This window comes from Argentina silus (assembly GCF_951799395.1).
Source record: "Argentina silus genome assembly, chromosome: 2".
In the NCBI taxonomy this organism is placed as follows: Eukaryota; Metazoa; Chordata; class Actinopteri; order Argentiniformes; family Argentinidae; genus Argentina; species Argentina silus.
The window spans coordinates 7,257,356-7,274,851 of record NC_139656.1 but is presented as its reverse complement, the minus strand read 5'-3'; the positions used below and the strand labels follow the sequence as shown (position 1 = coordinate 7,274,851).

The following is a 17,496-nucleotide window of genomic DNA, read 5'->3' as shown; positions in this document are numbered from 1 at the left end:
AAACAATTTATCATGGACAATTATTGCATTCACATGTCTAACTAGTCTAATTAATTCCGATTTTAAGTCGAGTCCACAAGTTACCACGATGCAAATTAGCCTAAGCATATGTCTTCTTTCTTTTGTCGAAATATTAACAGACGATATGTACAATAATTTCATCATTGCCGTCTCCTCTTCTTGTAAGCGCATTGTACCACTTAAATATAAAGTCATGTCGCTGTCCAATGTGAATAACCGTTATAAGTTGCCAACCAGAGTTGATAGTAGCTGATCGACGTTAAACGGTCACGTTCGCCAGCCGGGGATCGGAGTCCTGTTCATAGCGATAATGATAGACCTCCATCTGATCCCGGCACGCCTCTCGGATGTTGTTGAGCCACCGTTTGATGCCCTCCCGATTCAGATACAGCACCATAAGGAAGACCACCCCGATCAGAGCTAGCACTATACCGAGGAAAACGTAAGAAACTGCTTCGAGGTTCTCATTCAAGCAATCCACGTCCTCTCCGCGCAGCCTCTCCAAAGATATCCCCCTCTTGGCTTCGGGCTCGGCGCACAGGAGGTGCCCCACGTCCGGGCACTGTGAGGAGTTTTTCAGCCAGTAGTAGAACGACTCCAGTTCACAGTTGCACCGAAAAGGGTTCAACGACAAATATAAGCGTACTCGCTGATTTCGGTACAAACTTGAGACATTTTCGCTCCCAATGTTCTCAATTGAGTTATTCGTAAGCACTAAAGCATGCAGGTTAAACACGTCCAAGCTCTCTATGGGTACCATCTTTAACCGGTTCCCCGATAACTCAAGTCTGTGAAGATTGCGCAAACTTACGGTGCCGAGCGCGTTGGAGAGCTGCGCAACGGCCGGTGGTAGAAGCGAGTCGTTCAGGTAAAGGGAGCGCAGTTCTTGCAAACCGTGAAAAGCACGGGCGGAGATGTACACCAACTCGTTGTGGCTCAAATCCAGCAGATGCAACCGGGGGAGTCCAAGGAATGCGTAATCCTCGATAACCTGGATCCTGTTATGTGACAGCGAAAGAGTCATCAACTCCAGCTCTGTCCCGTTGGTGAACGTCCCCACCGGTAAAGTTGAGATGTTGTTCCCCCTGAGTATTAAAGTGGCTGTCCATTCCGGTATATCGTCTGGTATCTCGGTGTCGTCCCCGTCAAGACAGGTAACAGTCCCTGAGTCTCTGGCACAGATGCAGGATGACGGACAGTCACCATCCGCTTTGACAGACGAAAACAACAAACACACCGCCGCTGCTAAACAGAAATACTGATGGTTCGAAATAGGAAAAACATATCTGAAAACATCACTACAATAAAACATCCGTATCGTTCCCACCCACATTCTCGCATACAAAGTGGACGACGGCAACATCGTTTCAATGAGAGGGTGACCGGTCACAGTCCGTCTTTGTGGTCGTATGTCGAATCAATCGGTTGGATGCAAGAAAAATATTAAAACCGTTGCCGTTTTCTCTCTTCTCAGAGGGAGTTTCGCCATCTCCCTCACTATGGAGAGGTGGGAGTTAGCCAACCGTATGTACAGTAGAGTGTGAGGGGCAGCAGTTTTCGGCAGGCGGACAACTCTCTCTCTTTTTCTCTCTCTCTCTTTCTCTCTCTCTCTCTCTCAGAGGTGTTTTTGACCCCTATCCAGTGGAGAGAGAGGGGAGTGGAGTGGAGATCCCTCATTTAGCGCGCGCGTAGGACGCAATCAGAACCCTGACAGGCAGACAGACCGACAGACAGGGAGACAGGCCGACAGATACTGTAGGCAGACAGACAGACCCATCAGGACGGACTCTACAGAGGTGAAAAAAACACCTCTTCTCTCGCCTTTCTCCCGCTGCCCCCTCGTGATGGAGAGAACGTACTTACGTTTATCGGACAATTGTGAGGTTTGTCAGGTTTTCAGGTTACCGGAACTGACGGGGGAGACTCGACACTAGTGATGAGTCTTTTTAATGAGCGGATCATTCGGCTCCGTTCACCTAAAAGAGCCGTTCACTCGGCTCCCAAACGGCTCCTATTTAAAATAAGACAATTTAGCGTCATTTTGACTTCCTTGTGCACATCTGTCACTTTAATGTGTTCAGGGGAATCCAAGAACCTTCTTCTTAATATGAAATTAACATTATTTACTAATAAAACTGTAAAATTAGATTAGGCTACATTTCTTTTAATTGGACATGGCTGATGTCCTACAAAAAAGAAAGACACTATTACACACGTGCATTGAAAGTAACGGGCCCTCTGGATGCGGGTGTCATGAATATAGGCTATGCAGATTAGAATAATTACAGTCTTGTGTTAATTTTTCAACCACACAAAAAACGAAGGGCTCTTCATACTCTATTCCCAACGTTCACCAAAGAGCCAGTTCAAAGATCCAGTTGAAAGTCGACACTGGACATGGCTAGAGGACACGTCTGCGCTAATTCAATGTTATTACTGAAGTGCCTCCACATACAGTTTATTCCACTTCACTGAACCGCTACTGCTTCTGCGGTAGGCCTGCCACTACCAGTAGTTTATCATATGCTATAATTGCAACAGCTATTTCTATCACATAGCGGCCTATGCCTTTCGTTTGCTGCTAAGCCTGTCCACTGTCTCTCTTCCATTGCACTGCAGAGGCCTCAAGGTTTGAATTGAAAAAGCAATCAAATGACCATTATGTCCCATGCCCATGTCCAACATAGCCTACTATAGTGTGATATAAGTGTTGTTTAGCGTCATTTTGACTTCTGATTGGTCCTTGTGCACATTTGTCACATGTGTTAAGTGGAATCCAAGAACCTTCTTCTTAATATGAAAATAACATTATTTAGTAATAGACCCATGCCCATGTCCAACATAGCCTACTATAGTGTGTTATAAGTGATCAAAGTATAAGTCTATTTGCCGTTACCATGCATATTGAAGAATAGCTAGGCCTATGCACGTGGGTTTATGTTGTTTTGAGTGATTCACAAAAGCCCTGTGGATCACTTGCCTACAGATGAACCTCAATGATAGTACGTCTCATACCTTAGTAAACAGTGTTTACTGTTCTGTGAAATTTAATTAGCAAACCAGGGTCAGGTGTCTCGATAAACAATGCCCCGTGATTTTGCCGGTAAGATTTAGGGATCGCGGTAAAAGAGCGCCGTCCATCAGAAAATCTGAGCTGGCGCGACAATTTACCGCCCGGGGAAGCAGTCATCATTTCCATTTCCCATCATGCTTCAATTATTGCAGCGTAAATTTACGGTCTCCCTTGTTTGTTGCAAATCAGCCGCTGTAATTACATTGGCCAGCGGAGCCTGTTTAATGGGCCGTAAACGCTTTCAAATGTATCATCCCACTAGAGTGGAGAAAAAAAACAGCGTTAGTCATGCATCTCCAGGTCCTCAATGTACTATAGAGGGAGCAGCAAGCACAATAAGGCAGGAATAATCTGGAAACAATATCATGATCAACAGTAATTGCTCACAAAGTAAATGTCAGCAGAGAGGTTGCAACTTCAGCACCATTCGACGACTATTGGCATGAATCAGCACCATGGACAGTATCAGTGAATTTACAGCGTGTTTTTACAAAGGATGACAATGTACAGCGTTTTTCACAATGTGTTTGCCGCCTTCAGCTACCAGGTTTTGTGGCTATGAGTTTGAAAAGTGATTTTCCTTTCTTCCTAACTTCCTTCCTTCATTCATTCCCCCTCCTCTTCACTTCTTTTCTTCATGCCTTTCTATCTTTCTTTCTTTAATTTGTTTGTTTGTTCTGTCTTTCTTTCTTACTTGTTGGCTGATGTGAGGTTTGTGTGTGTGTGTGTGTGATTTTTATCTGCACTTCTATTATATTTATGTATCAGCATGTCTTGTCATTTACTATCAGACGTTATTCATACCAAACCAGACTACTGGACCACAACACCACCAAAGAAACTATTACGATGCTCACTTTAGCTGCAACGCCTGAACAGACGTTTTTTTCTTTGGATTTTAATATTTCAAAATACCTTTCTAGATTGTACATACCTGTCTCTGTAGTGTTTGTCATGGGATCCATTAAATTTAGATACCAAACCCACAATTTGTGACAATAAGCACTCTCTGTATGCTCTATAAGGGTGATACTTGATACTGTTAGTGAAAGACAGCTGTTCCCTGGGGGCTACTGTTACACACACACAAACTTCCCTCTGTGTGTGTGCGTGTGTGTGTGTGTGTGTGTGTGTGTGTGTGTGTGTGTGTATTGTGCTATTGTAATCTGGGAGACAAATAGGAGTGGAGAGACAGAAGTGACAAATGGTCTGTGCAGCTGTGGGGATAACAACTCATTCAATGGCACTGAGCATCACACACACACACACACACACACACACACACACACACACACACACACAGGCTGCAGCACCTGAGGGCGTCACAATATACAGTACAGTTAGCGTGGGCAGGAGAGAGGTTAGAACTCCCACAACACTCAACACAACTGGCGGGTAAGATCCATTAACAGCAGCTGTACAACCTCACAGACAAGGGTGCTACAGAGCTGGGGGGGCATTGCCACATACAGCCTTCCCATTGTTATGATAATTCCGGTTACTCACTCAGTGTGGTCTACAAGAACAGATATCAGCACAGTGTGGTTGAGTTGTGTTTAGGTAGAAAGGTTGTGGTTGTCTAGGGGGAGAAAAAGGGAAACTATTAACACACAATACGGGAGACAAGCATGGTAAGCAGTGCCATTGACTAAACTTGTGGTAAACAAGCTGAAATACATTGCACAAGAATATGAATAAACAGAATAAGGAAAACTAATTACAGTTATAAAGATACTTTTTTTTAAAAGAACGAAAGAAAAAGGAAAAGAGGGCACTGATGATACTAACCAGGGAGAGGAAACTGAGGGATTATATAGTGAGGGAATGGTGATTACTGGAGTTGTATCAGGTGTGTTGATTGGCAGGGAAGTGTATGGCCAGAGGTAATTGGGAAATTGGAGAAATCAATGGTTTGTCCAAGAACCTTCACAACAGCCGATCCCGAATTTCCATAGGAAATGTGTACTTGAAGGATCATGAATTCGAGACGGAGCTGGAGAATCAGGAGTGGTAGGGAATAGGATCTGCCTACGGGTAATCAGCTTCAGAGGAAGTGAAGGACTGAGTTGAGGTTTAAGGATACTGGACTGATGTTGGAAGCTGGGCTGGTGATCACTGCACTAGGAGAGGGTTTGATAATTCCGACCAGTATGCTGCAGGTGCAGTGAGCCTGTGATCTGCCGGTAGGGTCCCCCCTAAGGTCAGGTTGACTGGAGATATGAAAGAGCTATGGAGGGACTGAACGGTTTGGAAACCTTTAGGTCTTCAGCAGAGCCCTGCAGTGTCCATCCCAGTCTAGTCTTTGTGGCTCCAGGTGCTCCAATCTTACTGGAGCGATGGGGGTCAGGAGATGATTATGGTCAGTATTGATGAGTGCAAGAGGAAAGGCATTGGTGACAGAGGGTAGTGGTGGGCCTTGGAGGGGTTTGTACTGCCTTTGAAGGGATCTAATGGGGTAGTTATGCTCTTCGAGTGCCAGCCAATCAGTGATAAAGGCCTATTGATTGTGAATGAATTCTCTGGCTGAGAGTTATTTGGAAGGATATTTCCAACGCCCCCCCCCCCGATTCCTGTGCATTGGATAGACTGTCTAAGAATCAGAATTGTTACTTATGGGGGATCTAAACCTAGATTGGTTGACACACTTTTCTGATAAACTTAAAAATGTATGCAGTGATCTAAATTGACACAGTTAATATCCAAACCCATACGGCCTAATCTGAAGTGAAATCTACTCTGATTGACATTATATTGACAAATACACCCCAGAAATACATATCCAGTGGTGTTTTTGCAATGATACCAGTGATCATTGCCCTATACTGCCTGGGCCAAAGCTACTAACTCTGCTGCAGAATGGCAGTCATTCAGACAATTGAGGAATAAAAGCATTGTTATGACCAGGAAAGCAAAATCTGCTTATTACCTGGATTCTCTGTATAGTAATGGTGGAAACCGAGCTAAATTCTGGAAAATGGTTAAATCCCTGAAACATAGCTCCGCCCCTGCACTGCCTCAATAAATCATGTCAGATTCTGGCCCTATAAATGATAAAAGGGAAATTAGTAATGCTTTTAATCAACACTTTGTGTCCGCAGGACACTTGTTTGATAAGGTTTATCAGGTGACCCAAAAATTGTGGGGAATGAGGAGGTTACAATTGTCTGCCAGCCTGATCTTAACAGTGACATTAATCCCATATTCTCTTTTAGATGGTTCCCAGATTTAGAAGTGTTTGATGCTCTATTAAATATAAATATAAAGAAGTCAACAGGGGCTGACCTACTGGACACTGGTCTGCTGAAGTTTGCTGCGCCTCTTCTAGCTAGGCCCCTAGCTCATATTTCTTTTATCTCTCGCTTAGCTCTGGGACTATCCCCAAGATATGGAAAGCAGCCCATGTGCTACCACTAAATGGGCGGGGGTGGGGACAGCAGCGAATTAAATAATTATCATCCAATTTCCAAGCTTTCATGTGGAGCTAAAATATTTGAATCCTCTTAACTCTCAGCTTTATTCATTCTTATCCCAGAAAGGTATCTTGAACACATTTCAAACAGGCTTTAGGCCAGGACACAGTTCTATTTCAGCTACACCCCTTGATAAAAAGCAGCATTGTGCTGCCCTGTTTATTGACCTATCAAAAGCTTTTGATACAGTGGATCATTCACTGTTAGTGAGTAGACTGTCTTCAATAGGTTTTGATCAGAATGCTTGTCAGTAGTTCCTTAACTACCTCACGAATAGAACTCAGTGTATAGTTGCTGACATTCAGTCACAATCTCTAGAGATCACAAAGGGAGTGCCTCAGGGTTCAATTTTAGGTCTGTTAATGATGTTTTGCACTCATCGCTGTCTTTTATATCAGGCAGTGGGGTGGCCATCCCTAACCACTAGAAGGACCCAACACTGGCTATTGTATGTATAAAAAGGAATTCTCAATAAACTTCCACACCATCTTACATCCCTTATCACCTGGAGACCTAGCACTTATCAGACACACTTATCAAGGTTGGTTAGTCCTCGAGGTCCCACATGTCTCCTCTGAGCTACTTAAAACTGCCTTCAGTCATTGTGGTCCTCGGGCATGAAATAACCTTCAGGATATTCCAAGACTGGCTGCTTTAGCATCATTGAGCTATCTTAGGAACCTGATTAAGGATTATTCAGTGGAGGAGTGCTGTTGTAATTGATTGTTATCTGTAAAAAGAAAATTGTATTGCCTGTGTAAATTGTGTCCTTTTAAAATCTTGATGTAAATAATAGTGATGTGTACATATTCTGTAATCAGGGCACCCTTGAAAAAGAGATCTTGGTCTCAAAGGGACTTCCCTGAATAAATAAAGGATAAATTAAAAAATAAAATAAATACTGATCCGTGGAGGGTTTCAATGTTCTGTTCAATAGTACAGAGGGATAGGTTCTCAGGTTCACCCTGTAGTTGGAGGTAGTGAGCAGCTGGTTGAAGGAGGATGGTTCTCTCAGAGCCATAACAAATTGGTGTAGGTATCCAATGACTTTGTACTGCTGTGGAGGGTTACCTTTACCACCTTGAAGAAACTGATTTCACATTTAATTTTTTGGTTTGGATTGGTTTGTGGAGACTGCAGATGATCTGTAAGTGCTGGCCTGTGCAGGAAGGGCAAGGAAGGAATCTATCAGGAAGGTATCTGCAGGTCACACTGGGAAGTCTGGTGTTTCCTAACACAGTGGCAGCATCTCCTGTTGCTCCTAATCCTGTTGATCTTCTGGTCTGGGGTCATCTTGAGAAATTGGATATATTTGATGTGATGACAGGTAGAGGTACAGTGAGTACAGGTGGATAAATGGAGTGCTGATGATGGGAAGGAGGAGGAAGTGTCACTGGTCATGGTCCCCAGGAAGATGGACGTAGGAGTTGGAGGGTGCCTTATTCTCGGGAGGCACCTGGCCTCCATCTAGAGTCAGCCTGTAGGTCATGGCACCGGTGTGCTGGTGACAGATGTGGCGCTTGAAGCAGCAAGACTGGTTTGGTGGTAGTTTCTCCAGGAGGCTCTCTATGTGGGAGCCACAGAAAAGCCCCAGCCTGACCTTGGTTCCCCATAGTTTGCAGGAGCCCAACGAGAGACTGGAGTCATCAAGTGATCAGATTAGTGGGAGGTCCATGAAGTTCCTCAGCTCTTTGATGGCCAGCTTACTAGGTTGCCCATAACTCTCATCTAGGCCCTGATGGCCAACATTCTGCCTTTTCCACTTTAAGATGGTCTAAGAGGATATGGTACTTGAACTGCTCAGACTCTTCAGGGTCGATAAGGTTGTTGAAGGCCATCCTAAGCATTATGTATTGTAGTTAGTCTTCTCTGGTGAAGGATGGAAATGTTGGGCCTTCAACTGTGTGGTACCCTGTTTGTCTAGTGGAGAGAACTAGGTCACTAGGTAGGTATGTTCTGCTGGGGGAGCCTGGGCTGGCTGGAAAGGATGCCCCAAGGGAGCCTGGGGAGGATGCCCCGAGGGAGCCTGGGGAGGATGCCCCAGGGAGCCTGGGGAGGATGCACCCGGGGAGCCTGGGGAGGATGTGCCACAGGAGCTGGGCAGGCTGGAAAGGATGCACTGGGGGAGCCTGGAGGGGCTGTACGGTCTGGAGAGCTTGGATAGGCTGCAGAGCCTGGATAGGCTGCAAAGCCTGGATATGCTGGAGAGCCTGGATAAGCTGGAGAGCATGGGCGGCCTGGGCAGCCTGGAGGGTTTGTGCGGCCTGGAGAGCCTGGATAGCTCTGAATAGAGCATGGGAGCTATAGGAGGCATGGGAAGGGGGCACCAACCGTAGGAGATACTGGGTCGCAGGTCTGGGTGGTTGGTCTATGCTACGAGCTACGCTATGAGCTGCTTGGATCTGGTCAAGATCAGGATGTTGAGTCTGCTGAGGAAGTTACCCTGGTGTTGAGTGTCTGGAGGATTGTCTGGAGCTGGGTGAATGGTTGCTTGACAGTGTAGAATGGGCTGAATGTTGAGATAGAGACTAAGATCTCTAGGGGTTGTTTCCAGTAGCTGTTGGAGGACATCACCAAGACCAGGAGTGGAGTAGAATGGTAAGCCCTTGGCCCTGGTGGAGGTTGCACTGGATGCTGGGCCTGAGACATCCTCCATTTCTTCCTCTTTGTGCCCCTATACTACCTGTGTGCTCTGTCTTGTTTCATAGCCATAGATGAATCTGGCTCAAAGGACCATGAAAGGAAGTTTTGGATGGAGAGCAAAGGACTGTATGTGTTGGAGTTCAGAAGTAGGATCTGAGTATGATCCGGTTGGGGGGTACATGGGGGGGGGGGGGGGGGGTTATTTATGATAATGGAGTTGGGATGTGTTTAGGTAGCAAGGTTGTGGTTGTCTGGGGGGAGAAAAAGGGAAACAATTAACACACAATACAGGACATGATAAGCAGTGCCATTGACTAAACGGATGGTAAACAAGCTAAACAGAAATACATTGCACAAGAATATTAATAAACAGAACAAGGAAAACTAAGGCTTGGCTATTACCCCAAATACAACATAAATTACCAATTACAGTTACACAACAGAAAGACACTTTCTTTGAAAGGAAACAAAGGAATAGGAAAAGAGGGAGCCGCCCTGTGTGCACACCAACATGATACTAACCAGGGAGAGGAAACTGAGAGATTATATAGTGAGGGAATGGTGATTACTGGTGTGTTGATTGCCAGGGAGGGGCGTGGCCAGAGGTAATTGGGAAATTGGAGGAATGAAAGGTGAGTCCATGATCCTTCACAACAGATCTCTTTGATACAGCTTTCATTACACATTCACCATGAGATTGAGTATAAAACAATAGGCTAATGTGTGTACAGTATATGTGTGTGTGTGTGTGTGTGTGTGTGTGTGTGTGTGTGTGTGTGTGTGTACTGAGTGGGTGAGTTTTGAAGAGAATGGTCCCTCTTCAATGCCCTCATAAGTACAACAGGACAAATTAAAGAGGGATGTATTCAATCTAAACTGCTAACTGGATTTTGGGAGCCATTCTAGCTATTCCATTTCTATGAGGCTGTCTTTAAACAGGTAGGTGTCCTGGACAAGGACCTTGGTAGAGACCACTGCTGTACACAACAATGCATACAGAGGCCTATCTTAGTGCTCTAGAAATAGATAGTTCAGAGAGAAAGAGAGAGTGAAAGAGTGTGTCCTCGCTGGTATCCCTGATAAGCAGAGAAGGCCACATTAACACAGGTTGCTTTCTATGTTTAGGTCATCGTCTTCCCCAGTGTCTGTCTGGGAGGCCAATCACACAAGGACATCTGGGCAGCTCTCTCTCTCCCCTCAGGACCCTGCACTTGTTTCTCTATCTGCCTGTCCAGAAGCCTGATTTACAGCTTGGTGCTAATCAGAGCTTGTTGCTGGGATATTGTTATGGCGCCCTGCTCACGGCCCTCTGGTTGACATTGAACCCTGTAATTGATTTACCCAAGGCTGCTCATCCCCATAGCCTGTGTGGAGAGAGAGAGAGAGAGAGAGAGAGAGAGAGAGAGAGTGTGTGTGTGAGGCTGCTCATCCCCATAGCCTGTGTGGAGAGAGAGAGAGAGAGAGAGAGAGAGAGAGAGAGAGAGAGAGAGAGAGAGAGAGTGTGTGTGTGTGTGATTTGGCAGTGCCGTGCTGTCATTAGCCTTTTCCCTCATTACTGACAGATCTACTCCCTGTGTGTGTGTGTGTGTGTGTGTGTGTGTGTGTGTGTGTGTGTCTGTGTGTGTGTTGTATGTGTTCTAATCACCTTGGCATTGCAGCTCTCACTCATTTTTCGTTCCATTCCCTCCATCCCTGTCAGTGCCACTTCTTCCCCAATACCTCTCTGTTTTTTTATCACACATCCTAGTTTTTCCTTCACCTCTCCGTCAACCTTACCCTCCGGCGCATGAGTGATACACAGGAGGCTGAGTCACGATCCAACACATAGAGCCAAGCAACACACGCACGCACGTACACACGCACGCACGCACACACACACGCACGCACACACACACACACACACACAAATAAAGGCTGTAGGGCGTCACGACATACAGTACAGTTAGCGTGGGCAGGAGAGAGGTTAGAACTCCCAAAACACTCAACAACTGGCGAGTCAGATCCATTAACAGTCTACCCTTCAAATACTATTCTGCACATTACTGGCATAAATAATGTGTGTGAGAGTGCTATTAAGTGCTATGCATAACAAAACAATACTGTGTGTTAAGAGCAAGAAGAACATTAACATTTTTGGTTACTTTAATTAGTTATTCCAATGCTCTCTTCTTGACCTTTTTAAAGATACTGTATACACTATCATGGAGCCGCAGCAAACACACTACTCAAACCAACCTTATGGTTTCTTGAGTCATACATGAAAAGGATTTAGAGTACTCTGGGTATAAGTTGTGCTGTGTGTTTCTATGTTCTGGAGCTGAAAAAATACTCTTCTTTCTCCGTTGACAAAGAGTTCCATGGGAGGGATAAACCTGTCATCTATGAAAGTGACCTGCAAGGATTTGTGTTTGTGTGTGTGTGTATGTGTGTATGTGTGTGTGTGTGTGTGCGTGCATGCATGCGTGTGTGTGTGTTTGTCACCACAGCGTGTCATTGGGGATTATAACTGGCATACTTCTACCCACCCCAAACACTCACTCACACTCTCACACACACACACACACACACACACACACACACACACACACACACCACAGTCCCATTAGCCTGGCATCAGGGGACAGTGTGTCAGGACGGTTTGTAGGTAAAAGCGGCTCCATCTGCGTCCTGCCTTTGTCACTCCCCAGCCTGCCCTGGGAAGTGTGTGTTTGTGTGTCCTTCACTGAGAGAGGAAGGCATCGGTGAGGAGTTGAAGGACTCTGCAGTAGCTAAGAGGAATGTGGTGTATCCAAGTAATTCAACACACACACATGCACACACATATACATGCACACACATACACACAGTACCTCAGTGACACAGGTCATCTGTCTATCCGACACACACAGGTTTATATAGCGCACTTCAGAGAGAAGTGTGGGTGATATATCTGTATCTGTGTGGAGATCAAGGTTCATCCATCTCCTTTACTGTGTAGGCCCACACCTCAGAGAAGAGACAAACTGCCACGTCCAAACCTCAGATAAAGATAGGAACATTTCCCCCATACCTCAAAATGTGTGGATCTCACATACACTACTCACATATCTATCTATCCATCTACCTACCTAAACTACCTACCTACCTACCTACCAACCTACCTGCCTGCCTGCCTGCCTGCCTGCCTGCCTGCCTGCCTACCTACCTACCTACCTACCTACGTACCTACCTACCTACCTGCCTGCCTGCCTGCCTGCCTGCCTACCTACCTACCTACCTACCTACCTACCTACCAACCTGCCTACCAACCCACCTACCTGTCCATCCATCCATCCATCCATCCATCCATCCATCCATCCATCCTCCTTCCATCCACGCTCCTCCCCCAGACTCCAGTGAGTGTTATCCACCCAGCCTGTGAACCAGGTACTCAGGGCCAGGGAGACACAGCGGGGGTGTAGGGAGACGCGCTCCTTAGACACTACTCCACCACAAGATAAATAAATGATGGTGAGATTGGGGAGAAGGGGTGGGGGAGTGGAGGAGAGGTTTAGGAGTGGAGTGGAGGAGTGGGTCCTAGGTAACACTCAAGATCTCTGTTGGGGGGGGAAAGAGGTAATGGATACTGAGGAGGTGGTGTCGACTGTCTCAGGAACATTAATTAGTAATTTAGGGTTGTAATGGAGTGGGCAGCCAGACAGACACAGCCACCACACAAGGGCAAGTCACTCGGTCAGAGGAGTAAGTGATCGCTATACCACAGGTGAAGAGCATAAGGCCGTCAGTGGAATGACTAAACCCATGTCATAACAGGTCATCAAATACACAAGGGCAAAGTCCATGCTATTGGCTCCAGTGTCTCAGGGTAGGGTATTTCCAACATGGTGGGTCAAGGATGAGTCCTGGGTCGCGGCTTAAGGACTGTGCTTTGGGTAGGACACAGCGCAGCAACATTTTGGAACCACTGGTTTAGAAGGTTGATCCTTACACTGTATTTGAATCCCACATTGTTGTAGAATTATTATGACAATATTATGCACTGGAGGTCAGACTGGAGGTCTGAGGAAATCATAGCCTTTACTGAGGTTTGGAAATACAGTATCACATGACGACTGACACTGAGCGTGTAGCCAGCTGGGAGGGTATTTGGCTTGTGTTACATCATGGTTCATATCTGATTCCAAGGTGACCGCTGTTTGTCCTATTGACTGGTATTGACTGATATTGAAGCCAAGGTGGCAGGTGGCTACTCATACTGAATGGTGAGGCTATCAGTGACACCTTGGAAAGAGATCTGCTGGAGAGAGGGCAACCTTATGGCACAGTAGCTATTACTGGTAAACCGCTAACTTTCACTGATGTCAGTATTGAATGAAGCCCATAAAGAAATGATTAGTGTCGTATTCATGATGGATGTGTAATTATTTAGAAAAGGAGTAGGGTCCAATAAGAAGGCCCCATTTGCTCACCTCTTTATACTGATCACTTATATACAGGATAAGTCAATGCATAGAGCAGCTGTGAATGACTCCCAACTCTGTATGAGTTAATATGTGTTTATGTTCTGATTACAGCACCTCCAGTTGACCAGCCCTCTTTCAGCCTCTCAATCTTAAACCAAAGCCTGTCACCCTTCTCCCAGCTCTGGTGGGAAAATATAAATGTGTGACATGGCCCGAAGATCAGTCTTCCAGTGTCACCCACCATCCCCATCCATCCCTGGGAAGTTCCTCACTCTCTGGTCCCGCTCAGGGTGAGCCTCCCTGGGCTAGGGGCGGTTACTCTCAATGCCGGGCCAAAATACCTTCACCTCACACATTGAATTATTGATGGTGTGTAGCGCCTGAGAGGGTAGTGATCTGAGAGGCCAGGACTACGTATGTGTGTGGAGTGGTGAAAAGATTTAGATAGCAAGTGTTAGCACTGTCGCTATATGGATGCTGAGAGAGCTACTTGTGGGTGCTGAGCATAGCATTACCACATGGAGGTATCCATCCTTGTCCTCTATCTACTCTACATTACAGCACACTGCAGAAAGAGTTAACAGGCACAGATGGTGAGCAAAAAGGCCATAATTCATTCACATAACAAGCCGGTGCTGAAAGAGTTAAACGGTGAGAGAATTGGAGTGGAAAAAAGAGGCTCCTGCACTGCTCTCTGCTTCCAAGTGTAATACGTTTTAATAGGTGCAAACGTTCGTCAGGCATGAGAGAATTAACAATAGAGGAATTGCTCTGTGCTACTTTACTGAGAGAGTTAATGTGAGCAAGATCCTTATCATCCATCCACACTTCATCATGGGTGCTGAAAATACTCCTCCATCATTATGGAGAACAGGAGGGCGGCTATATAGAGAACAGGGCGTGGATGGACGGACGGAGGGGAGGAAGACATTATCTATCTACATTTATTACAGTACAGCAAATTAAAAAGGGAAGGTCATTATTTTTATCTAGAGGGGAGAAGAGGCCTATTCTTAGCTCTGACCTGATGGCTTGTAGACATGACAGATTTGCCGTTTTACGAAGGCCCTTTTTAGATCACCAAGGTAGACACAGATTACTGCTTAATCAGTGACAAAAGAAAAGGGGAAAGATTTGGAAATGTAAATCTTTCCTGAAAATATGATCCATCTCACTATTAGGTTGTTAGAAAACCACACTTTTATGAAAAAACCTACCTGCTGGCGCTTTATGCAGGAGTCTACATATTTAGTAACCTGCAGGGGTGCTGAGTCAGCGGAATATAAACTACTTCAGGTGAATAAATAAACAGAGAGTTCTGGAGGGCAATTTCCTTCAATGTTGTTTACTTTTCTTGCTGATGCTCTTGGATCATCACCTTGAGCCTTCATAACAATCTTGTATTAAAGGGATATTTTGGCAATTAAGCCCTTTTTTCTACTTACCCAGTCAGATGAACTCATGGATACCATTTGTATGTCAGTTTGAGCCAATGCAAAACGCGAAATATTATAATTGTAAAAAATACATACAATGTGCTAACCACCCAGCTTTCGAGTAGTTAAAAGGTCCTTTCCCTGCTTTTGAGAGGACCTGGCTAGCTGTTCCTGGAGACTTCCAGTCTTTGCGCTAACGTGTTTAGCATCAGCTCAGCAACTAACTTCAAAGCATTGCCGGATACTTTAAAGGCTAAAGTTGTGTTGTGTGTTTAAAGTGAGCGTGATAACATGACAGTATACAATTAGGAAATACATCTTTGTCTTAATATCAAACAAGTTGTGATGCACACAGCATGATTTCCAGAGATGCATGTTCTCTATGCAACTACAAAGATCAACACAATTAGTGAAGTCTGTATCTCATTAAAGGACCAACTACCTGATCTTGTCTTCAGCCTGGTTAACAGTCTCCATGTCTACAACTCTGTAATGCAGTGAGTATATCAAACTCTCATTCAAGGGTAAAGACGCACTGTTGCTGTAGTTTGCGCTGTGTTTCAGCAAGGTGAGTGAAGTATTTTAGGAGAATAAAGCCGGTGGGCTGTTGCTGACCGTCACCTTGTCCACTGTTGTGCCTGCCTCTCAGGCACCCGTGCCAAATTTAGCAAACCTCTCTGCAGCTGAAATTACATCAGAGAATGTGACTCCCATTTCCCCACGTTTCCCACCTCTCCTGCACACACACGCACACGCACACGCACACACACACACACACACACACACACACCTGGTTTGTCTCTCTCCATGAGGTCCACAGCCAGCTCCAGATTAACCCTGATCTCCTTCTCTCTCTCTCTCTCTCTCTCTCTAGGAAGTCACAGAATGATTGAGGACATTGTACCTAACTAAACTCCCATGGCAATATTTTAGTCAGCATTATACTAAATTAATAACTGACACTCACTGACACTCACACTCCTGAGACAATACAGCATACTCACACTTTGGTCCCTATCACAACCAGCTGTAATAAATCCTTCATATGTTCTGTCATCTTAATACGAAACTTGTCAGAAATTCAGAAATAAATAAACACCAGTCAACACCACTATCTTGATAGTTACTACAACAATAACAGCAGAAAACTTTCACAAAGCTCTAATTGACACAATGAGTGGTTGTAAAACTCATACATTCCAGTAATCGCCCTGCATGTGAGAGAGTTGAGGACTTTATTTTTACATGAGCACCATATTACCATCCTCTGCATCATGTTTCACATGTCATCAAGAGTGAAAAGGGGGGATGAGAGATGGAGGGATAGAGAGAGAATGGGAGAGACCACTAATGGGTTCATGCAGTGTGAGGCATGGGAACTGGGTGGTGGGAGTGGGGGGTGTTCAGGGAGAGGTCAGGGGTCTATTGCAATTATCACAATGGGAGGAGTATGATTGCAAGAGTCTATGTGAGCAATTGTATCTGCACTGCCCCACCCAGGGATGAAAACTAAACCACAACTGAGGGGGTATGTCCCTCATAGCCCCGCCTCCGCAGCGCAGGCTTACCCTCCCAAGGACCTCCCCCAGGGAAAGTGACCAAAGCAAACTTACTTCAGGCTGTAGTTGATGGGTTGTATTTAACCCATCAACTCCATGGAGATTACATGGATTTATACAGGGTACATGAATTGAGACATTCTTCCGCACATGAATAACCTAGAGTATGTCTGTCTGCACCCCATTATGACTCTTCCCCTCAGCTGTAACACAGTCAGCTCTCCCCAACCTTCCAAGCCCCTCTTTCAACCTCCTACCCACAAAAAAGTAAATATAACCACCCACCTTGTAATAAAAGTACCTCCAGTCCCTCCGCCTGAATGCTGTGGCCTCACCTCTCAGATTCCTCTTCTGGCCAGAGTCAAAGTTCATTGCCATGGCTGCCAGTCTGTATGTATAATGTATGGTGTCATAGCGACTGTCGTCATGCCGGTGATTGACAGGAAAAGGTTTTAGTCAGGCTGCCCCGGTCGTGAGTAACAGTGCCTGTCTACGTTGTCGACGGTGACGCAGCTCTGGTTATAGAATACACAAAGGACAGGTTTTTGGTCTGGCTGTTTTTTATTGCATTATGTATAGCTAGTCGCTAACCCTAACCCTCACACCAGGATCAATAGCACTGACTGAGACTGACCTGACAGGTCAGTGCACTAGGGAGTCACAGTTACCCGTGTAAAGGTACTGAAAAGGCCTACAGACAAACTACAGACTCCCTCACATTTTCTCTGTCCCAATCAAACCCTGATTTCTTCCTCCCCTCCCCTGCCTCCCACCTCCATATCTTATTTTACACTCGACATTCCTCCAGTTTTCTGTCATTCTCACACATGGACTCTTGACTTTCACACACAC

General features: G+C 45.5%; 1 protein-coding gene across 1 annotated transcript; it reads right to left on the bottom strand.

Moving 5' to 3' along the window:
- Positions 1 to 280: 280 nt before the first annotated feature.
- tpbgl (trophoblast glycoprotein like) lies at positions 281 to 7,857 on the bottom strand (the record flags this gene model as incomplete). The annotated part of the gene is made up of 2 exons (XM_083694875.1): positions 281 to 1,279; positions 7,801 to 7,857. The coding sequence occupies 2 exons, from the start codon at positions 7,855 to 7,857 to the stop codon at positions 281 to 283; spliced, it is 1,056 nt and encodes a 351-aa protein (XP_083551001.1).
- Between the last annotated feature and the right edge of the window lie 9,639 nt (positions 7,858 to 17,496).